Source organism: Protomyctophum bolini (assembly GCF_963924005.1).
Source record: "Protomyctophum bolini genome assembly, chromosome: 9".
NCBI classification, from domain to species: Eukaryota; Metazoa; Chordata; class Actinopteri; order Myctophiformes; family Myctophidae; genus Protomyctophum; species Protomyctophum bolini.
Genome location: NC_137870.1, coordinates 42,895,096 through 42,920,067, shown reverse-complemented (window position 1 = coordinate 42,920,067; position 24,972 = coordinate 42,895,096). Strand labels below are relative to the sequence as shown.

General features: G+C 44.3%; 1 protein-coding gene across 1 annotated transcript in view; it reads right to left on the bottom strand.

The window, feature by feature from the left end:
• The window catches only part of LOC308321885 (uncharacterized protein), a gene marked incomplete at both ends in the record, with an annotated part of 61,904 nt that extends 47,130 nt beyond the window's left edge, over window positions 1–14,774 (bottom strand). The window contains 19 exon segments of the mRNA XM_080772981.1: window positions 3,524–3,629; window positions 3,905–3,973; window positions 4,092–4,182; window positions 4,366–4,490; window positions 5,846–6,061; window positions 6,630–6,820; window positions 6,947–7,112; window positions 8,745–8,819; window positions 9,180–9,336; window positions 9,477–9,549; window positions 10,417–10,455; window positions 10,458–10,565; window positions 11,226–11,309; window positions 11,423–11,474; window positions 12,583–12,704; window positions 12,956–13,082; window positions 13,364–13,589; window positions 14,104–14,205; window positions 14,761–14,774. Coding sequence (XP_080629107.1) covers window positions 3,524–3,629; window positions 3,905–3,973; window positions 4,092–4,182; window positions 4,366–4,490; window positions 5,846–6,061; window positions 6,630–6,820; window positions 6,947–7,112; window positions 8,745–8,819; window positions 9,180–9,336; window positions 9,477–9,549; window positions 10,417–10,455; window positions 10,458–10,565; window positions 11,226–11,309; window positions 11,423–11,474; window positions 12,583–12,704; window positions 12,956–13,082; window positions 13,364–13,589; window positions 14,104–14,205; window positions 14,761–14,774 — 2,143 coding nt within the window.
• Between the last annotated feature and the right edge of the window lie 10,198 nt (window positions 14,775–24,972).

Genomic DNA, 24,972 nt, shown 5'->3' with positions numbered 1-24,972 from the left:
CTTTATGGTGTCGTCCACTCACAGTTAACTGTTTTTGTATTGAGTTGTACTTGAAATGTACTGTAATTCTGCTGTACTGTTAATCAATCAATCAATCAATCAAATGTCACTGAGCATCATGAAGCTACACAGTGACCCACCCATCTCTGAGACCTCAGTGACATTATGAAAACCACATCCGGGTGAAAATCACCCAGGTTGAGGGTTAAACAGATTTGAAATTGGTATCAAAATCATAAAAGGATGTAGTTACATTTATATAGTTACCGACTGTTGAACCTGCATGCTTTTACAAACTCGTGACTGCATTTGTTATTTGAGTTTTATTTAGACTCCCTATAGCTGGCATGTCTATAAATGTATCTGAATCTAATCTAAATGTATCACTAGAAGTCTCATGCCTATAAATAAGTGTATATTTATATTTGTGGAGAGTTAATTATCTGCACTTTTAAATATTATGCAATCATCTACAGTTTTTCCACTCAAACATAGCATATTGCAGTATTGCATCTGAAATGTTGTTTAACATTGCTGACATTACTGAAAACATTTATTATCACAACCCATCCATGATCCACCCATCCATCTTCAACCGCTTATTATCCGTAGTCGGGTTGCGGGGGCAACAGCTCCACCAGAGAGCTCCAGACTTCCCTCTCCAGAGCAACGTTAGTAACTACTTCTGGGGGATCCTGAGGCGTTCCCAGACCATCTTGGAGATATGTGATCCCTCCATCTGATCCTGGTCTGCCCGGGGGTCTCCTTCCAGTTGGATGTGCATCGAGGACCTCCTTAGGGCAGAGGTTCCCAAACGTTTTCGTGTCAAGGACCCCCAAATCAACATTTATTATAGGCCACGGACCCCCCATTTGAAAACATATGCCAGTGACCCCGATAAGGGAGGATTTTTACGGCTCCAGCAGTGATTCCGAAACATATTAATTTCAAGGACCCCCAGTTTCACACGCATTTCGGATCCCCGATGTAATGGCATTTCTATCTGGGCGTTTCTAAGCATGAACAGAAGCCAAGTAGAAAATACACAAAAGCAGCTCGCTTGATTAAACAATTTCTTACTTATAACTGGAAGGCAGCATTGGCTATACAATGATGCAATCGCATCTGTCAGCGCTGCTATAGTGCAGTGAGTGCACGCACTGGGAAGTGGGAACAATTACAACCAAACAACACACTATACGGGCTCGAGGCCCGTTTCAATTGAAACGATTGAAACATATATAAGGCCGCCACTGGTGCCAGTTCAGCATAATCAGCACATGGTGGATCTACCCCTATGGAAGATATGGCTTTAACTGAACATTCTCTGACTGCGGCCTGCTGGAAGGTGGTGTGTATAGCCCTCCATACTTACCCCGACCTTAACAACACAAAACCCATGAATAAACAATAATAGTGACTAATCTTAATTAATTTTAAATAATTAAAGTCCTGCTTGTGAGAAGGTGCATGCCATGAAGGTGCAGGGCTGAAGTCAAACCAACCATGCCTTGCCTCAGATCGCAGTCAGGAGTACTTCTTGTACACTAAAGACTGTACAAATGCTGTGCTTATTAAACCGTTTATATATGACGTAGTACAGTGAGACCCACAATGCATTATGCAAACGTGATGTAAATATACACAAACACATACACGAAGAACACACATGTATTATTTTCCATGCTAATCGGGTGTATTTTCAACAAATGAGGCTGAAGAATGAGTTCTGGTGATGGTTCTCTTTGAAACATCTGTTGGATGGGGGGGGGGGGGGAAAGGGAATATTTAAAAGAAACTACTAAACATTGAGGTCAGTTCTGAATCTATACATTACATTTGTATTTTCTTATTCAAAAGGGGTAATTTTACATATAGTAAATGGTGTATTTACTATAGCGCTTTACATCCGCTTGCATCCAAGCGCTTTACATATAGATTGTACACACACACACACACACACACACACACACACACACACACACACACACACACACACACACACACACAGGGGTTCAGAGTCTTGCTCAAGGACACTTCGACAGCCTGGGATCGATCTGTGTCTCATAGAAGGGATGTGGGCAGTTCAGAAACCCGTCCACCAGTGACATCATCGTTAGGAAGATTTCTTTACAAAAAATGTCAGATTTGTATTATCGTGAGAATAATGTCTTCCATTTTCACATTGCAACTTTTCAGGACTAGAAAGCCTGCAGTTTCTATTAGCTTGGATTCCCCATTGATGATGTCACTGGTGGACGGTTTTCTGAACTGCCCACAGCCCTCCTATGAGACACAGACTGAGGAAAGAATTGTGCCATTTTATCATAATTATTAGTGAAGACCTATTATATGAAGATAGGTTGAAAAGTGGTGAAATGGTCCTTTAAGCTATAATTATTTAAGGGGGTGGGGGGTTAATATATGATTGTATATACTGTAGCATTTAAAAGTACAGATAATTAGATCATTTTGATCAGATAAGTTTAGATACACTCAAAACCTCACACTGCACATACAGTATAGAACAGGAACACAATGAAATGGTAACATTCTTCACATGATGATGATGCAATACCTGCTGAACGGCTGGCTTATGACGCGCATGACCATTACTGTGAATCACAACGATAGCTGTATTCGGTCTCCATGTTGTCACCTGCGTGATACAAAAACACCACTGCATTTTAGTCCAATGTTCGTTTATAGTCAGTTTCAGCATGAACATATGAGCAGTTGAGACGAATAACAGTCTTTATCCATCATGTATAAATGTGGGGTCAGAATAAACTATGGACTTCTTAGACTGTCATTCGTCTCAACTGATTAGTCTAATAAACTGAAATAATAATAAAAGTAAAACTTTAGATGAGAGAAAAGGTTTCTAATGCAGCATGTGGTTTCAAATCTTTTCATGTCAAGGACCCCCGAATGAATGCGTATTTGACCATGGACCCACATCAGAAATGCATGCCAGGGACATGATTTGTGTTGTTAAAATGCTTAAATGTAATATGTATTGTTGTTGCTTGTTGCTGTACATCCCATGTTTTTTATTCTGTTTTTTCTGTTGATGTTTTTGTTTTATTTACATGCCAAGTTGTTTGTCTTTTGTGTCTCGTCTTGCATATTAAAAAAAATAAAGAGTTAAAAAAGAAAATGCTTAAATGTGTATTTTTGTAGATTGAATCCTATGAGAAAAGGAGGAGCACTGTTGTGTAGTGTATTGTTGTAGTCTATGCAGATAGCCACAGGAGAGGTTGTGTAACACTGTACTGTACTGTACTGTACTGTACTGTACTGTACTGTACTGTACTGTACTGTACTGTACTGTACTGTACTGTACTGTACTGTACTGTACTGTACATGTGTAGCAGAGTGGCACAGAGCCTCTGCCTGATGGCGACAAAAGTCTAATATCTCCCCCAGTCCAGAGGGATATCCCTTTGGTCCAGTGGTTAAGATGTTGGACTTTCACGTGGGAGGCCCGAGTTCGAATCCCGGGCGTTACACATGTACTCACTTGGCTGGTAGTAATCATAGATCTTGACCAGTGCTGGCTTCAGGTTCTGAACTGGGACTTCCTGTATGAGCTCTAAGACGTGGTCGATGGCTATTCCTTGTGTTAACTGTTGGCAGAAATGTACAGTAGATGATCAAGAGTATGTTCCTATAGATTAGCCTACCTGTAAGGTTAGATTTTTACCCTTGGAATTAACCGGAACCCAGATCTACAAGCACCGAGTGGCGCGCTACGAGCTTGTAGGTTTGCAATCTTTGAAAAATCGAAGAACGACCGACATAGAAACATAGCTTTTAGAATCTGATCTCAGGTCAGAATGGGTTTTAAAGGTGGTCTGATTTGTATTGAACAATAATGTGTTGGTGTGAACTGGTCTCTCACCTCTTTGAAATACATAATGACGTGGTCGTCCTTCTGCTCCACACGATCCACCAGCGGCGCCATCTTCAGCTGTGAAGAAACCATCACATTGATCTGGTTATCTGTGAACTCTGTAACTCAAATAGAAACATGTACAGTACAAAATACTGTTCAAAGGTTTTCTCACTAAATGTTTACAATATCTCACCTTTTTCAAAGACTCTGGGTCTGGGATGAATCCAGAAAGCATTGTTACATCAACCAACACCATGTTTGTTGTTGCTTCATTTCCAGTATATCTGTAGGTATAAAATATTTGATAATGTATTTTACAAGAATCTAATTTTTTGGTATATTCTGTTGTAACGTGAACTATTTCATATTTAGTATGATTATTATTATTTTTTTGCGTGCGTTTGTTGTGTATGAAAACATGCGTCATTGACATGGCTGTATTGTCTGTGTCTACAGGTGATCCTTACAGGCTTTGTAGTTTCAGAGTCATCGTCCGTGTCAGAGAGTTGCTGTTGCATTCGGCCTCGGGTGTGACCTTGATGGACAAACTGCTTTCCTCAACTGGTGTCGGGATGTTGTAGTTAAGAGACATCTTGAGGAAACAGAAGTATAGAGTTTTCATTTGTACGATCAGATCCGAAGAGTAAAGTGGCATTTGTTTGTTTCCGTCCGAAGGAAGGAACATGACGGAACATTTTGTCACATATACAGCATCACATATACCGTACAGCATCACATATACAGTACAGACGCCCCAGAGCCACAGGAGGCATCTATCTGTCTATGCATATAGAGCGTCGCAGTCCCTCCCCCTTTCAGAACAACGAGTGGCCCAGGAAATTAATCTCAATGCATTTTTCCCCATAGGCTTTTCTTAAAGTATATTTATTTAAAGACGGTTACGCCGCGGACAAAACCAACTCGGATCGTGACAAATCATGACAATGAAACACAATGTTTTGGGCCGATCAAATAATTTATAAGAAGAAAAACAAAACAAATAGTGTCGTCTCCTGCCTTTATTTTATTCTTTCTAATGATTTGATCGGCCCATGATTTGTCACGATGCGAGTTGGCTTTGTCCACGGCGTAACCGTCTTTAAATAAATACTTTAAGAAATGCCTATGGGAAAAATGCATTGAGATTAATTTCCTGGGCCACTCGTTGTTCTGAAACGCTCTATACCCAAAGCATATAGCATACTGTATACCACAATCCAGTAGACCGTGGTATTAATATGCTGCTACAAAGTATTGTTACAGGGCATCCGTTGATCCGACATACCAGTGGTCCAACATGCGTGGCTGGTTAAGACCAGAGCCATCTAATAAAAGAGTTACGATATTGAGGGGGCAGACGCCGAGCGCTCGAGCGCCTGAAGTGAGACAAAGCTGGAGCTGGAAATAAATTGTTTTCAACGAGGGCGGCGCAAAATAAGAGCTATTTTAAGCAACGTGTGCGACATGACAACTGTTTTAAAGCATTGCACAGTAACAACTAAAGTCTCTTTAATGTTTATGTTGTACGATTACTACAAAACTATCTAAAATAAAGGGATTTAAGATCAATAAAGCTGGGCTGTTGCCCATGAGTCCAATGCATGTCTGCCTACTTCCGGTCCGGTCCCAGGTGATTGTCCCCGCATTCTCAATGTAGAAGAGCCGCCATTGGACTGAAGCCCCATGAAGTGAACGCAGTTTGCGTAACTCTGTCTATATCTAAGGCTCCGGTTAAGACTCACCCATGGCTTCCACGTGCTGTTAGGGATTGGGGTATAGGGTGTCGGACTATTGCGTGTCGGGGACTGTTAGTACATCGGACCAAAGATATGCACCCCCCCCCCACATCGGTATGTTTATCAAACTGTGATTCCATTACAAGCCTGTAGTCTATCAAGGTCACAATGACATTATTACTTATGACATTTGAACAGATAGTGAGCTGACCTGCGCTGAGACACACGCAGTGCCCTTGACCTCCAGGCTGTACTTCCCCGTCACGTCCTGCAGCGCCCTCTCCTGGTAAAGCAGTCTGTTGCTCTGATCCACCTGGAAGACTTCATGGTCCCCCTGGGAGGATTTAACCGTCACAGTGCTGGAGCCCTCTGGGCTGAAGACCAGAGTGGAGTAACGAGCCAGAGCCTGGAGAGCCACTACGGTGTCCTACAAGAGCACACAAACCATAAATAAACTTTATTTATATAGCATGGGGGCATGACATGACATCTAGACGGACCAGTAAAGCATGCAGACTATATAACGGGGACGAAAAGGAGTTACAGTACATGAAGTTTCTTCACCCTCCCAACGACTGACTGTGGGGGTTAGCAGAGATGGAGTACTTGTAGAGAGTCCGGGGAATTGGGAATTGGCTGTACTAAATTGGGGAGAAAATGTTTTTCTTTTGTCTTGAAGGGCCATGTTTTGCATAATAACAGTCTTTTCATTATGTCTGCCCACGATCATACAGTACGTTTGTTTACCCCAGTCACTGATACTAAAATCTGATATATATATATTTATTTTTTTCTATGAATCTGTGACTTGACACCCATACTGTTATAAAACGAAAATAAAAAAGATTTTGAAAAGAAAGAAAGACCAGTAAGGGGCCCTTGAGCGGCGGTTCAAACTCAAAGGTGAGCATTTTAACCACAACACCTATCTACAAACGCCCGGAACTTCTAAGACAGATATACTGTATCGTAGGACATATTATTTGAGCCCGAACCTGTGTGGAGGAGAAGCCACCGTAGGAGTTCTGCTGGCGGGCCAACCACCTCACGATGCGAGCAGCATCACCCAGGTCTGCAGCTCTAGGTTCAGGGCTGGCAAGCTTGGCCAGCAGCACGTAGGAGGTGATCTCTACGGACAGAGAGGCCGAAGTCTCGGCGGAGGTCTGAGACCAATGCAGGAACCCTCCTGGGGAAGCAACAAACAAAACAAAACAAGCATTCGTCAAAACCAACCTTTACTGGTAAATGCACAGTGACAACATGCAGCAGTAATGCAGTAATCATTGAAATGCATCGTCTTTCTATCTCTCACCATCTTGTGATGCAATCTTGTCCAGGTGTTGTAGGAGCAGTGCACGCGTCTCCGTCTCCCCCGCCAGAGAGAAGACGTAGGCCAGCAGAGCTGTGGTGTAGGTGTTGGTCTTCATGGACACATAGATGGCCTCCCTCAGACAAGACAGGCTTTTCACCACAGGATCCTACAGAGAGACACACAGACAGGCATTACTGTACATACAGATACAAAGTATTGCTTTTTAGGGGGCAGAATTTGTGAAAATAGCAACTCGCGATAGATTGTGAACCTTTCAAAACGTTTGCACGACGCTGTCATACAACGACGTACGTATGTGGATGTGAAGCACAGATGAGCATGAGGGACATCGTGGGTTCTAATTGAGATTAGCATACTGTATGTGTAGGCATGAGATTAACATACTGTATGTGTAGGCATGACATGACTTACTGTATATGTAGGCATGACATGACTTACTGTATGTGTAGGCATGAGATGATTTACTGTATGTGTAGGCATGACATGACTTATTGTATGTGTAGGCATGAGATTAACATACTGTATGTGTAGGCATGACATGACTTACTGTATGTGTAGGCATGACATGACTTACTGTATGTGTAGGCATGAGATTAGCATACTGTATGTGTAGGCATGACATGACTTACTGTATGTGTAGGCATGAGATTAACATACTGTATGTGTAGGCATGACATGACTTACTGTATGTGTAGGCATGACATGACTTACTGTATGTGTAGGCATGAGATTAGCATACTGTATGTGTAGGCATGACATGACTTACTGTATGTGTAGGCATGACATGACTTACTGTATGTGTAGGCATGAGATTAACATACTGTATGTGTAGGCATGACATGACTTACTGTATGTGTAGGCATGACATGACTTACTGTATGTGTAGGCATGAGATTAGCATACTGTATGTGTAGGCATGACATGACTTACTGTATGTGTAGGCATGACATGACTTACTGTATGTGTAGGCATGAGATTAACATACTGTATGTGTAGGCATGACATGATTTACTGTATGTGTAGGCATGAGATTAACATACTGTATGTGTAGGCATGACATGACTTACTGTATGTGTAGGCATGATATTAGCATACTGTATGTGTAGGCATGACATGACTTACTGTATGTGTAGGCATGAGATGAGTTACTGTATGTGTAGGCATGACATGACTTACTGTATGTGTAGGCATGAGATTAACATACTGTATGTGTAGGCATGACATGACTTACTGTATGTGTAGGCATGAGATTAACATACTGTATGTGTAGGCATGACATGATTTACTGTATGTGTAGGCATGAGATTAACATACTGTATGTGTAGGCATGACATGACTTACTGTATGTGTAGGCATGATATTAGCATACTGTATGTGTAGGCATGACATGACTTACTGTATGTGTAGGCATGAGATGAGTTACTGTATGTGTAGGCATGACATGACTTACTGTATGTGTAGGCATGAGATTAACATACTGTATGTGTAGGCATGACATGACTTACTGTATGTGTAGGCATGAGATTAACATACTGTATGTGTAGGCATGACATGATTTACTGTATGTGTAGGCATGAGATTAGCATACTGTATGTGTAGGCATGACATGACTTACTGTATGTGTAGGCATGACATGACTTACTGTATGTGTAGGCATGACATGACTTACTGTATGTGTAGGCATGACATGACTTACTGTATGTGTAGGCATGACATGACTTACTGTATGTGTAGGCATGACATGACTTACTGTATGTGTAGGCATGACATGACTTACTGTATGTGACGAATTCATCTCCAGGAACGAAGCAGTGATGTAAGCACTGAGAGTCACTTCATCCGACACTCCACCCTGCATTAAAACACACATTTACATATGGTTGCTGTCAGGAGGACACCAAACTGTCTGCTAAAGCAGCTAACTCCACCACCTCTCCCCCTCTCATGCAAGTAACTGATAATAATATAAGTCATATTATACCAATAGCAACTTTGATGAGGCAGTATCGCTTTGTTTTCAAAATAAAAGGTTTTCTTAATTTCCTGAAAAATGCATATCTTTCACTTCCTGAAAGGTTTTGTGATTTCTTCCGACACTGCAGCAGAGATATATTATTCCCCAATACCTCTTCTCTTAATATGACATTATGAAGGTGATACACTAATTCTTTACGCTGTGTGTACCATAGACCTAATCCCTCCTCACTCGTACCTTCATTCTGTTGTTGAAGAGTTTTCCAGATTGTTCAAAACAGCCGTTGTCCTGCTGTTTACTCTCCAGCCAGGTCTTTGATTGCTCTATGTTGGACTGGTCGATGAAGACGAAAGACTTCGCCTGGACAAAAGCTCTCAGGACAAATGCAGTCAACCTGATGATGGACAAACACGCGTTCACTACATTATGTAATGCTCAAGTTGTATATGTGCTATTTGGGCATTTGAGTCCATACATGTGCATTTGACGGTCCACCCACACACCCAGCAGGCATTCATTATACAGGGTTCTCACCAAGTGTTCCCTGGTCCAGTTCCAAACGTGCTGTAGGCTCCACGGTGCTTGTAGTTTAGTTGCCTCTGGTAGCCTGCATGTAGTTTATTCAAGTATTTTTATTGAAGTTCTTTGTACATACAGACAGGACAGACAACAGATACATGACAGATACAGGACAAACCAACAACAACAACACCAGTACTCAACATTCATGTCAAAAATATAAAAGTCTGAAATACAATAATAAAAAAAAAATTGTACATTAATGACATCAATGACACAATGACTATGTAGAAAATACTACCGCAAAGTAGGTTAGAAACGGTTGCCAAACTCTGGTAGCCTGCATGTAGTTTATACTTCATGGTTATTGTTAAAGTCCTGGGTTTAGTTTACTTCATGGCAATTATATAAAGTCATGTTAAATACACAGCATTGTGGGCGAGCTATGCCGTGCTGAAGAAGGGTGATGATAAGAGACAAATATAATCCCCAGAATGTTGTTGTGGGTATAGATTGCCGACATCACACTCTGGAAGTAAAGTTGATAGTTGACATCAGAGCCGTAGAGAAACACAGAGCTACGTTCCCTTCAGCCAGTCCAATGGCCGCTCTTCTACATCATTGGAGAAGTGTTATGGCGAAGAGTGACAATGTCCTGGCTGGACCTGGTCCGGAAGTTGGCAGAATGCACTGGACTCAGGCAACAGCCCACTGTACAATACTTTAAAACAGTTGTCATGTTGCACACATGCCTAAAATTGCTGATATTTGCGCCGCCCTCATCGAAAACAATGTATTTCAAACTCCAGCTTGTCACTCTCCAGGGCTGCATGAACAGCGCTCGAGCGCTCAGGTTTTCTGCCCCCCTCAATGTCGTAACTCTGTCTTTCTTTCTCTATGGCTCTGGTTGACATAACGAATGAAAACAATCCAGATAAAGGAGAGTTGGACTCACCGCTGACCAGGAAGGGAAAGGCCTTCTCCTTGATGGTAGATCTTGATTGTAGATGTTGGGAGCTAAGAGCGCCATATTCTGTTCCCCACATCCATACGGCATCCTCAGCAGTCCATCCAGGTTCTTCATGGCACGGCCCAGGATGTCGCCTGTCGTCAGAGAGAGAGAGAGAGAGAGAGAGAGGCTGTTAGACTGATTATTTTAGACTTCAGGCCTTCTTCAGGGAAGAAGGCCTGAAGAAGGCCGAAAGGTCGAAACGTTGGATAATAATAAATATACAGCATTGTGGCTATACGAGTGTGCAGCCTTTTTCTCTTTTTTACTTATTTACTGCCTTAGGCCAGCACCTCACCAACACTGGTGTGCACCCTTTCCGGTTTTGTCTACATGTAGAGTGTGGAAGTTATTCCAGGGGGAGGCAGTATAGAGACCGCACGCCCGCCCGCACGCACGCACGCACACACACACACACACACACACACACACACACACGCACACACACACACACACACACACACACGCTATATATAATATATAAGGACAACTTGTTGAGACAGAAAGCAGGAAGATATGAAAGAGACACTGTAGGAGAGACAATAGGACAGATGAAAGGGAGACAGCATAGGAGGGACAGACAATAGCTGAGACCTGTAGTTGCAATGACGTGAGGTTTGAATCTTGCTTGTAAATGATGTCATAGCTGGTAATCTCCTTTCTCTAACCCGTCCTTCCCCACTGTAGTTTGTGATAAAGACATTAAAGAGGAAATGCACTGAATACAAAAGAGCAGAAAACACAAGTCTATTTACCCAGGACGGATACTGAAGAACGGGCAGATCCCACGATCACGTTATCAGGGAGTTGGAGCTGGGTTTCCTCTGTCAAAGTCTCTCCTAAGACATGGATATAGAGATATGAAATAATCACGTTATAGGCACATAAACTTTGGATTGTACCATAATGGTACTTATACCCTTCATGTACTGTACACTCGATCCACACTCACCTTTTGGACACAGCAACCAGTTGTAGGTCTGAGTCACTTCTGTTCCCTCTGCCTGCAAGGAGAGGAAGGCAGAAAAGGATTTCAGTTCATTCAGAAGAAGAAGGGGAAAAAAGGGAATTAAGCCTATAATAAAAAACTAGATTATAAATCACATTCACAACTGTCACAAGGTTTAGGTTTATTTATTTAGGTTTATTTATTTAGCACGTAGTACAAAAAATAGACAATAACATATCAAAGAACAAAAATACAATGCAAGGAAGGGAAGAAGCCAGCAGGCTTATTTGGAATCCTTTCCTGTAGGAAGAGGTCATTGGTTTAAACAGATTAAAAGTTCATACAGAGCAGTACAAAAGACTACAAGGCAAAGGGGGGCAGCTGTGCAATAAATAAATAAAAACACAGACTGCACGAAAAACGAAAAATACAACAACAAACACACGAAATAAAGTATAACGCATCAAAGTAAAACATGTAATCTACAGAGAGGAAGAAATAAGATATTTCTTTAGAGGTTTTTTGAATATTGGCAAGGATAATGAGGATTTAAGTGAAGCAGTTCCATAGATGAGGGCCTCTAAATTTGATGAAAGATTGATGTTTGGAAGTGCGACAATATGGTAATTCAAAATGATCTCTTTGCCTTGTGGGGTAGGAGTGAATGTCGGAAGTAACACGGAAGAAATTGTGAAAAGAAGACGGAATGTCTTGTATGCATTTTTTAAATTTAAACATAAATAAACAGGTCTGAAAAACGTTTACTTTGTCAATGGGTAATAGTGAATATTTAATAAAGAGCGGGGCAGACGGCTCATACCGATTTGAATGTGAAATCATTCGCAGAAATGATCAGTAATTTAGTGAGATGTGTTGAATATGTAGCAGCCCAGACAATATTACAGTAATTAATATGAGGGAAAATTTAGCTATAATAGAGTGTTAAATGACATGAAGGAATAACAAAAGGGCAGATTCTTCTCAACATACCAAAGCATCTTCATAGACTTCATACATACAGCATCAGTATGTTGTTTCCAATGTAAATGTTCGTCTATAATGACACCCAAGAATTGAGCATGTGGAACCTGGCAAATTTCAGAGCCATTGATTACAATTCTAGGTTTTTCTTTGGGTTTCGTTCTTTCACAACTTCCGCCTACCTTGATGATCAGAGAGCGCGTGACGACATCGATGCGGCCTCTCTCTGGCACGCTGACTATCTCGTTGTCACACGATGCGTGGGACGACACCGCCTCAGCGCTCACCGTCACGTTGACAACCTCTGGAAAACATCCACAACCAACAGTCAGCATATCTGATAATACAGTATGCAGATAGGGCTCAGGAAATAATAACAATAATAATAATAATAGTACTAGAAGACCTTGTGTCATGTGGGGGGGTTGATTATGTGTCACACGAACGTGAAGGTGAAGTTTCCATGAGTGTGGGTAATAAACATCTCATATAATTCTATTGGTTTGAATGTGACAAACTGTAGTACAAGATAAAGGCATAGAGCGCAGGTCTCACCCAGGACAGAGGCATCCATAGTCCAGCGGAAGGTCTTGCGTCCGTTGGCACAGACACAGGAGGAGTACTCTTCACCAGGGATGGCTGAGAGAGTGTAATCTGATGAGGGGCTGGGAGTCACACTCACCTGATGGAAGAGAGTGGAGGATAATTAATAATACAAATACATTTTATTAGCAAAGCGCTTTTCAGTGAATACAAAGTGCTTTACAAAACCAAGATAAAATACAACCATGAAGAGAAGCAGCAGTCAATGAGCATTCAGTGCTAAAATAACAACCATAAATAGTAAATCACGACAAAATAAGACAAGCAAAGCGTGCTAGGCGATGATGTGGCATTGTGGATACAAAGTGACAAAAACATCTACTCCTATAGCCTCAAATCCTGCAGGCAGAACGAACGAACCATGATGCAGCTGGACTGGTAGTTGAAGACGGTAGCCTTCAGAACAAATGTCTCTCCCCTGACGATGGAGTAAGGCAGGCTGAGCTCCAGGAAGAAGGGCTGGAAGACTTTGAGCTCCTTGGGAGGAGCGAGACCGAAGCCGCTGGAGGACAAGCAGAAAGCCTCCGTCTCCCATGTGGTGATGGTGTCTGGGACAGTGAGGGACACGTCCGCTTTTCCCGAGTCCCTGCATGGAAGGACGATGGACAGACAGACAGACAGACAGGTAAATGATAAAAGCTGTTACTATTGTTTAAGATGATCATGTGCTACAGTATAGGTTTTTTCCTTTCTGATAAAGTATCTTTACTTCAAATTAACATGAAATAAAATGACTAGAGCTAAAGCTTTATCTGTATTTGGCTGCAGACCCCCCCCCCCCCCCCCATCTGAAAATATGTTGTTTTCAGGGACCTCCCCAGAAGCAAAGATTTGAGTTAAAAGCATTCGCTCTGAAAGAATATAATTCTATGATTTGCGCCACATTTTCACGATTTTTCAAACATACCAGACCTACGGGCTATATGAGCTTGTTAGATCTGCTATTTTTCAACAGCTAAAGTTTGAAACACCAAAAGGGGTTCCCGCCAAATGGGGAACCCCTTTTGTTATGCTTTATTTATTGAAAAATAGCAGATATACAAGCTCATAGCGCGCTACGAACTTGTAGGTCTGCTATTTTTGAAAAATCTAAGCACAACTGACATAGAAACTGCTGCATGTTGGCTTTAGATGGTCCCAGGTTCCTGATGAAGATCTTGGGAGGAGGAAGACAGATCTCCAGCAGCCTCACAGAGATATAGCTGAGGAAAACAGAGTGAAGGAAATTGTGTAAGAAAAGAAAAGAAAAAAGTGCAATACAATGTGTGTTACATTTCAAACGCACTTTCATCACTCCGACATTGGTGGCAACCACCCTTATAAGGAGCAATTTGGGGTTCAGTGTCTTGCTCAAGGACCCTTGAACACGTGTGTGTGCCTGCCTCTAACCGTCTAACGTGGTGGCAGCCCCGAACAGAGTTTGTGCCAGGTTTGGTACAGATCGGAGCAACGATGTGCGTCCTATGTCCGGATGTTACGTTTGTCACCACGATCTGCCCGCCCACCAACCCTCTGTCCATATATCCTATGTTAAAATTGCCTAAAGTGTGTGGATGGAAGGATGGATGGATGAACAGACAGAGTGGATGAATTGAGCCCTAACCTGAAGGACGCCACCATCTGATTGTAAGAGAAGTACTGGAAGTACTTGTATTATGCTGCCACACATGCTATTCAGACCTACAGTACTAATGTTTTCCTTGAACATTGTGTATGTAGTAGTACTGTGGTACTGAATGTAAATGGCAGACACCTACCCTCCTTCATACATGCTGGCATTGCCCTGGCTGGCAGTGAAGTAAACAGAAGTGGACCTCTGCCCCTGTGGATGTGACGACGTCTGCGTGCACGCTGGCTGTCCTCCACACCTTTCCCCCTGTGGATGTGACGACGTCTGCGTGCACGCTGGCTGTCCTCCACACCTTTCCCCCTGTGGATGTGACGACGTCTGCGTGCACGCTGGCTGTCCTCCACACCTTTCCCCCTGTGGATGTGACGACGTCTGCGTGCATGCTGGCTGTCCTCGACACCTTTCCTCAACACAAAAGTAAAAATGCACGGTAAAAAAAACAGATGGTTGACCCTTGAAAAATAAATTGCCTGTTCAGTCTGCCAATTTATACCCCTTGAACAAATCACCTACATTACATGGAACCAAATGGACGTGTAAGGGTCTATTTGCTACAAAAGGTCAAGACTTGAACTGATGGTAGTGAATTTATTAAGTCCATAAACCACCGTAAGAACTGACAGGACAGTAAAAACAAAAAAATACTGTTAATTTCACATACTTTTGCAATGACAGTACCAAATATTAACAGCTCAAGAAGCTCCAAAAGTAAACCATGCTAATTCAAAACAGTACAATTTCCTTTTTAAATGGCTTTGACCATCAATCAGAATCACTGTAACATATTACAATTAATTGATGACTTCAACATCACCAAGCACTTATTATATTGAACTAGTTTTTCCCTTTTTAGCAGCTGTTTTAACTATGGAGTAATGAAATACCTTCTTTTAACCTTTTTTAAGTGTAAATATAATGACATGAAATAAAGACCTTTTTATCCAAAATGTATGAAATGCAGTGATAACAATCCTTCCTTTGCATGTGCACTTCTAACCTTTTCTTTACAGCACACTTGACAGAAAGAGTAGCAAACCAAACTTTGGTTTATAGTGCACTATCCTTGTAGCACTGTGAGCCTTTGCTGCAGAAATACGTTTTTCATTCCATATACCAAAACTGAACAGTGCACTTTATCAAAGGTCATTTAGCTCCACAAACGTGTTGTATTGTATGTTGCAAACACAGTCCAAGTGTACCAACCTTATGCCTCTTCGGGGGTGCTAAAACAATCATTGAAAGTCTCAATGGCAAAAAGCGGTTTACTTTTTAGCAGCAGCAAAACACGCGTCTCCTCTCTCTCTTGTCTGGTTATTATGTAATACTTCCTCTTTCCGGTGCGCAGGTAGCTATTGTTGTGTTCTTATATCCTTACTGAATTGAATCATATACACAACATTGTCTTTCTGGTTGCTTTATTGTAGTGACTGCTCCTGTCGACTTGCCGGATGGTTTCCCTATACATTTCTGTTACCTGTCGTCACCATAGAGTATTGTCGTCACCTGCTTCCTGGTCATGTGACTTCAGTAACCAATACACGACAGCTATGTCCCACAAAACTCCCTTCAAAATAAAAGCATTTGGCTCAAAGGAAAACGACTTGTTTCACAATAAGTAACATTGTCATAATAACAATGTCTGTTCACCCAGAATATAGAAAAGTTCAGTAGAAAACGTGTTTGGGTTCTTTACAGTTACAGACACAGAGAGGGGGGAGGGGGGGCCTAGAGAAAGCAATATGAGATATTTTATGACCTTGTGATTAGCAGACAGCCAAAAGTAAAACATAAAACATAAATGTGTTTTGGCCATCCAATTATTTACCATGCACACCATCAAATATGAATACACGGTTTTCAAATAATTGCAATGCATACTATTGAAGAATAGCCTACTATAAAACTTCATGTTCAAACACTGATCAAGACAAAAATGGGAAATGATGGATGGTTATTTCACTATATAAATAGGCCTATTCCTGTGGAACCGGGAGTCAAGCAAAAGGGAATGCATCCCATGTTCTTGTCAGGGTCCCCAGTTCAAAAGTGATTAATTTGGATGGGGTCACGCCCTGACAAGGTTGAGAAACACCAGTGACCACACTACTCTATGAATTTGATGATGGCACACTCACGCACGCACGCACGCAGTCGCATGCACACACACACACTCCCACACACACACACACACACACTCCCACACACACACACACACACACACACACACACACACACACACACACACACACACACACACACACACACACACACACCGGTGTAAAGCTGGGAGGCCGCATTTGAAGCCTGTCAAGGTCACACCTTGACCCTAGACCTTAGGAGTGTCTTTGAGCGACGGGAGCAGGTTCCCCAGATTCAGCTTCACCTTCTGAACAAAAGTATGTCTTGTTTGAAACAAAAGGACTTTTGGAAAGGGCCTAAAGGTGGCGCTAACCGTCAAACTACAGGGAGTGTTGTGCATTTTTTTTTTTTATCCGACAGATACCTCTCTGGACTCACTTTTTCCCGCTGAATCCGAATATATCAACGACGAGACTGTCTGACCTTGGGAAAGTGGTGAAAAAGGGCGCTAAAGTTTGTAAAAATGTCACCTTTGCATCCAAAAAGGACATATTTCCTGTGATTTTTTCCAATCAAGGGGCATGTATTCCCACTTACTTTTTCCCCCCGATTCCAACGGTGGTGGTCTTATCTCTCTACGACGTCAGGAAGTGGGTGTAAACGCCCACTTCCTGTCCCCAGCCCCCCGAAATGTTGTGGAAAACGGGACCAATTCCATTAAATCCGGCATGAAAAAGTGATTCAGAAAATGTGTTGTTTGAAAAAAAATAATAATAATTGAGCTCTAGGGGCTGAAAAAACGTGTCTCTTTTGATTTGGCGGAGAGTTAGCAGTGTCGGAGAGCTACGAAACCACTTCCATCGGATTCGGGACGCTTCAAACATTTAGAAACAGTCTTGTTTGTGAAGACAGCAATTTTTTTGAATATCTTATTGAATTTTAAAGCTGGGAGGCCGCAAATTAAAGCCTTAAATGTCAACGCTTGACCTTTGGGTCTTCCGAGTGTCTTTGAGCGTCGGGAGCGGGCTCCCTAGACTCACTTTTTCCCGCTGAATACAGCCGTGGTGGTCTCGTGTCTCTACGATGTCGGGAAGTGGGTGTACTAGCCACTTAGCCGCCAGAAATCTTCTGTAAAAAACCGAGACCATTTTCCGACTCAGAACGGCGAGGCGAACGCGCTGATATGTGTTTCCCAGCACACGGACTTACGGTTCTCTTAATTGGCTAGGGTTAGGGTTAGTTTTCAACGCACGATAGCTCTTGAACGATACGTCCGTCAGACAAGTAATTGACGTTGGCGTTTCCAGCTTTCCGAGGCCTACGATCTGATATGTCCGCCATTGTCGTGCGACCCCCGTAGCCCCTAACCCTAACCCTAGATAACCCTAGTTTTACCTGATCGAAAGGTTTATAGGGTTACCGATGCTAAGAATGTGTTTTTGGTTGAAATGCTGAATTTAAAATTGAGTACCAGAAGCGAGCCACATATCATCGCGTTCGTCTTATCGATAGCTACGCGTGGACGCGACTAACTTTTATTTCTGACCTTTGTGGGAGGAGCTATCGCACTTTAAAGGCTACCTAGACCTATGTCCTACGTTACGTCCTACGCTGTAGAGACCTACGTCCTATGCTTCAGAGACCTACGTCCTACGTTTTAGAGACCTACGTCCTACGTTTTAGAGATCTACGTACCACGCTGTAGAGACGTACGTCCTACACTGTAGAGACGTACGTCCTACGCTTTAGAGACCTATGTCCTACGCTACGTCCTGCGTTTTAGAGATCTACGTCCTACGCTGTAGAGACGTACGTCCCACGCTGTAGAGACCTACGTCCTACGCTACGCCCTATGTTTCAGAGACCTACGTCCGTCCTACGTTACGTCCTACGCTTTAGAGACCTACGTCCTACGCTACGTCCTACGTTTTAGAGATCTACGTCCTACGCTGTAGAGACGTACGTCCTACGCTGTAGATACGTACGTCCTACGCTGTAGAGACATACGTCCTGCGTTACCTCCCACGCTGTAGAGACCTACGTCCTACGCTGTAGAGACCTACGTCCCACGCTACGTCCTATGTTTTAGAGACCTACGTCTGTCCTACGTTACGTCCTACGCTGTAGAGACCTACGTCCTACGCTTTAGAGACCTACGTCCTACACTGTAGAGACGTACGTCCTACGCTTTAGAGACCTATGTCCTACGCTATGTCCTGCGTTTTAGAGACCTACGTCCTACGTTACGTCACACGCTGTAGAGACCTACGTCCTACGTTTTAGAGACCTACGTCCTACGTTACGTCACACGCTGTAGAGACCTACGTCCTACGTTTTAGAGACCTACGTCCTACGTTACGTCCTACGCTTTAGAGACCTACGTCTTACGTTTTAGAGACCTATGTCCTACGTTACGTCCTACGCTGTAGAGACCTACGTCCTACGCTTTAGAGACCTACGTCCTACGCTTTAGAGACCTACATTACGTCCTACGCTGTAGAGACCTACGTCCTGCGTTACGTCCTACGCTTTAGAGACTTACGTCCTACGCTTTAGAGACCTACGTTACGTCCTACGCTGTAGAGACCTACGTCCTGCGTTACGTCCTACGCTGTAGAGACCTACGTCCTGCGTTACGTCCTACGCTTTAGAGACTTACGTCCTACGCTTTAGAGACCTACGTTACGTCCTACGCTGTAGAGACCTACGTCCTGCGTTACGTCCTACGCTGTAGAGACCTATGTCCTACGCTTTAGAGACCTACGTCCTACGCTTTAGAGACCTACGTTACGTCCTACGCTGTAGAGACCTACGTCCTGCGCTACGTCCTACGCTGTAGAGACCTACGTCCTACGCTTTAGAGACCTACGTCCTACGCTGTAGAGACCTACGTCCTACGCTTTAGAGACCTACGTTACGTCCTACGCTGTAGAGACCTACGTCCTGCGTTACGTCCTACGCTGTAGAGACTACGTCCTACGCTTTAGAGACCTACGTCCTACGCTGTAGAGACCTACGTCCTGCGTTACGTCCTACGCTTGAGAGACCTACGTCCTACGCTGTAGAGACCTACGTCCTGCGTTACGTCCTACGCTTTAGAGACTTACGTCCTACGCTTTAGAGATCTACGTTACGTCCTACGCTTTAGAGACCTACGTCCTGCGTTACGTCCTACGCTGTAGAGATCTACGTCCTACGCTGTAGAGACCTACGTCCTACGCTTTAGAGACCTACGTCCTACGCTGTAGAGACCTACGTCCTACGCTTTAGAGACCTACGTTACGTCCTACGCTGTAGAGACCTACGTCCTGCGTTACGTCCTACGCTGTAGAGACCTACGTCCTACGCTTTAGAGACCTACGTCCTACGCTTTAGAGACCTACGTCCTACGCTTTAGAGACCTACATTACGTCCTACGCTTTAGAGACCTACATCCTACGCTTTAGAGACCTACGTTACGTCCTACGCTGTAGAGACCTACGTCCTGCGTTACGTCCTACGCTTTAGAGACTTACGTCCTACGCTGTAGAGACCTACGTCCTGCGTTACGTCCTGCGCTTTAGAGACCTACGTTACGTCCTACGCTTTAGAGACCTACGTCCTACGCTGTAGAGACCTACGTCCTACGCTTTAGAGACCTACATCCTACGCTTTAGAGACCTAAGTTACGTCCTACGCTGTAGAGACCTACGTCCTACGCTGTAGAGACCTACGTCCTGCGTTACGTCCTACGCTTTAGAGACTTACGTCCTACGCTGTAGAGACCTACGTCCTACGCTTTAGAGACCTACGTCCTACGCTGTAGAGACCTACGTCCTACGCTTTAGAGACCTAAGTTACGTCCTACGCTGTAGAGACCTACGTCCTGCGTTACGTCCTACGCTGTAGAGACCTACGACCTACGCTTTAGAGACCTACGTCCTACGCTTTAGAGACCTACGTTACGTCCTACGCTTTAGAGACCTACATCCTACGCTTTAGAGACCTACGTTACGTCCTACGCTGTAGAGACCTACGTCCTGCGTTACGTCCTACGCTTTAGAGACTTACGTCCTACGCTGTAGAGACCTACGTCCTGCGTTACGTCCTGCGCTTTAGAGACCTACGTTACGTCCTACGCTTTAGAGACCTACGTCCTACGCTGTAGAGACCTACGTCCTACGCTTTAGAGACCTACATCCTACGCTTTAGAGACCTAAGTTACGTCCTACGCTGTAGAGACCTACGTCCTGCGTTACGTCCTACGCTTTAGAGACTTACGTCCTACGCTGTAGAGACCTACGTCCTGCGTTACGTCCTACGCTTTAGAGATCTACGTCCTACGCTGTATAGACCTACGTCCTACGCTTTAGAGACCTACGTCCTACGCTTTAGAGACCTACGTCCTACGCTTTAGAGACCTACGTCCTACGCTTTAGAGACCTACGTTACGTCCTACGCTGTAGAGACCTACGTCCTGCGTTACGTCCTACGCTTTAGAGACTTACGTCCTACGCTTTAGAGATCTACGTCCTACGCTGTAGAGACCTACGTCCTACGCTTTAGAGACCTACGTCCTGCGTTACGTCCTACGCTTTAGAGACTTACGCCCTACGCTTTAGAGATCTACGTCCTACGCTGTAGAGACCTACGTCCTACGCTTTAGAGTTCTACGTCCTACGCTTTAGAGACCTACATTACGTCCTACGCTGTAGAGACCTACGTCCTGCGTTACGTCCTACGCTTTAGAGACTTACGTCCTACGCTTTAGAGATCTACGTCCTACGCTGTAGAGACCTACGTCCTACGCTTTAGAGACCTACGTCCTACGCTTTAGAGACCTACGTTACGTCCTACGCTGTAGAGACCTACGTCCTGCGTTACGTTCTACGCTGTAGAGACTACGTCCTACGCTTTAGAGACCTACGTCCTACGCTTTAGAGACCTACGTCCTACGTTACGTCCTACGTTTTAGAGATCTACGTCCTACGCTACGTCCTGCGCTTTAGAGACCTACGTTACGTCCTACGCTTTAGAGACCTACGTCCTACGCTGTAGAGACCTACGTCCTACGCTTTAGAGACCTACATCCTACGCTTTAGAGACCTACGTTACGTCCTACGCTGTAGAGACCTACGTCCTGCGTTACGTCCTACGCTTTAGAGACTTACGTCCTACGCTGTAGAGACCTACGTCCTGCGTTACGTCCTACGCTTTAGAGATCTACGTCCTACGCTGTAGAGACCTACGTCCTACGCTTTAGAGACCTACGTCCTACGCTTTAGAGACCTACGTCCTACATTACGTCCTACGTTTTAGAGACCTACGTCCTACGCTACGTCCTACGTTTTAGAGATCTACGTCCTACGCTGTAGAGACGTACATCCTACGCTGTAGAGACCTACGTCCTGCGTTACGTCCTACGCTGTAGAGACGTACGCCCTACGCTGTAGAGACCTACGTCCTACGCTTTAGAGACCTACGTCTTACGCTTTAGAGACCTACGTTACGTCCTACGCTGTAGAGACCTACGTCCTGCGTTACGTCCTACGCTTTAGAGACCTACGTCCTACGCTTTAGAGACCTACGTTACGTCCTACGCTGTAGAGACCTACGTCCTGCGTTACGTCCTACGCTTTAGAGATCTACGTCCTACGCTGTGGAGACCTACGTCCTACGCTTTAGAGACCTACGTCCTACGCTTTAGAGACCTACGTTACGTCCTACGCTGTAGAGACCTACGTCCTGCGTTACGTCCTACGCTTTAGAGATCTACGTCCTACGCTGTAGAGACCTACGTCCTACGCTTTAGAGACCTACGTCCTACGCTACGTCCTACGTTTTAGAGATCTACATCCTACGCTGTAGAGAGGTACGTCCTACGCTGTAGAGACCTACGTCCTGCGTTACGTCCTACGCTTTAGATACTTACGTCCTACGCTGTAGAGACCTACGTCCTACGTTACGTCCTACGCTTTAGAGACCTACGTCCTACGCTATGTCCTACGTTTTAGAGATCTACGTCCTACGCTGTATAGACGTACGTCCTACGCTGTAGAGACCTACGTCCTTCGTTAAGTCCTACGCTTTAGAGATCTACGTCCTACGCTGTAGAGACCTACGTCCTACGCTTTAGAGACCTACGTTACGTTTGTTTGTGGGTGTGGCTTGTTTGTTTGTGGGTGTGGCTTGTTTGTGGGTGTGGCTTGTTTGTTTGTGGGTGTGGCTTGATTGATTGTGGGCGTGTTTTGTCTGTGGGTGTGGCTTGTTTGTGGGTGTGGCTTGTTTGTGGGTGTGTCTTGATTGTTTGTGGGAGTGGCTTTATTGTTTGTGGGTGTGGTTTGTTTGTTTGTTTGTGGGTGTGGCTTGTTTGATTGTGGGTGTGGCTTGATTGTTTGTGGGTGTGGCTTGTTTGTTTGTGGGTGTGGCTTGATTGAATGTGGGTGTGGCTTGATTGTTTGTGGGAGTGGCTTTATTGTTTGTGGGTGTGGTTTCTTTGTTTGTGGGTGTGGTTTGTTTGTGGGTGTGGTTTGTTTGTGGGTGTGGCTTGATTGTTTGTGGGTGTGGCTTGATTGTTTGTGGGTGTGGCTTGATTGTCTGTGGGTGTGGCTTGATTGTTTGTGGGTGTGGTTTGTTTGTTTGTGGGTGTGGTTTGATTGTTTGTGGGTGTGGCTTGATTGACTGTGGACGTGTTTTGATTGCGGGGGTGGCTTGTTTGTGGGTGTGGCTTGTTTGTTTGTGGGTGTGGCTTGTTTGTGGGTGTGGCTTGATTGTTTGTGGGTGTAGCTTGATTGATTGTGGGCGTGTTTTGATTGCGGGGGTGGCTTGTTTGTGGGTGTGGCTTGTTTGTTTGTGGGTGTGGCTTGTTTGTGGGTGTGGTTTGTTTGTTTGTGGGTGTGGTTTGATTGTTTGTGGGTGTGGCTTGATTGACTGTGGACGTGTTTTGATTGCGGGGGTGGCTTGTTTGTGGGTGTGGCTTGTTTGTTTGTGGGTGTGGCTTGTTTGTGGGTGTGGCTTGATTGTTTGTGGGTGTAGCTTGATTGATTGTGGGCGTGTTTTGATTGCGGGGGTGGCTTGTTTGTGGGTGTGGCTTGTTTGTTTGTGGGTGTGGCTTGTTTGTGGGTGTGGTTTGTTTGTTTGTGGGTGTGGTTTGATTGTTTGTGGGTGTGGCTTGATTGACTGTGGACGTGTTTTGATTGCGGGGGTGGCTTGTTTGTGGGTGTGGCTTGTTTGTTTGTGGGTGTGGCTTGTTTGTGGGTGTGGCTTGATTGTTTGTGGGTGTAGCTTGATTGATTGTGGGCGTGTTTTGATTGCGGGGGTGGCTTGTTTGTGGGTGTGGCTTGTTTGTTTGTGGGTGTGGCTTGTTTGTGGGTGTGGTTTGTTTGTTTGTGGGTGTGGTTTGATTGTTTGTGGGTGTGGCTTGATTGTTTGTGGGTGTAGCTTGATTGATTGTGGGCGTGTTTTGTTTGTTTGCGGGTGTGGCTTGTTTGTGGGTGTGGTTTGTTTGTGGGTGTGGCTTGATTGTTTGTGGGTGTGGCTTGATTGTCTGTGGGTGTGGCTTGATTGTTTGTGGGTGTGGTTTGTTTGTTTGTTTGTGGGTGTGGCTTGTTTGTGGGTGTGGCTTGGTTGTTTGTGGGTGTGGCTTGATTGATTGTGGGCGTGTTTTGATTGCGGTTGTGGCTTGTTTGTGGGTGTGGCTTGTTTGTTTGTGGGTGTGGCTTGATTGAATGTGGGTGTGGCTTGATTGTTTGTGGGAGTGGCTTTATTGTTTGTGGGTGTGGTTTCTTTGTTTGTGGGTGTGGTTTGTTTGTGGGTGTGGTTTGTTTGTGGGTGTGGCTTGATTGTTTGTGGGTGTGGCTTGATTGTCTGTGGGTTCGGCTTGATTGTTTGTGGGTGTGGTATGTTTGTTTGTGGGTGTGGTTTGATTGTTTGTGGGTGTGGCTTGATTGACTGTGGACGTGTTTTGATTGCGGGGGTGGCTTGTTTGTGGGTGTGGCTTGTTTGTTTGTGGGTGTGGCTTGTTTGTGGGTGTGGCTTGATTGTTTGTGGGTGTAGCTTGATTGATTGTGGGCGTGTTTTGATTGCGGGGGTGGCTTGTTTGTGGGTGTGGCTTGTTTGTTTGTGGGTGTGGCTTGTTTGTGGGTGTGGTTTGTTTGTTTGTGGGTGTGGTTTGATTGTTTGTGGGTGTGGCTTGATTGTTTGTGGGTGTGGTTTGTTTGTTTGTGGGTGTGGCTTGGTTGTTTGTGGGTGTGGCTTGATTGATTGTGGGCGTGTTTTGATT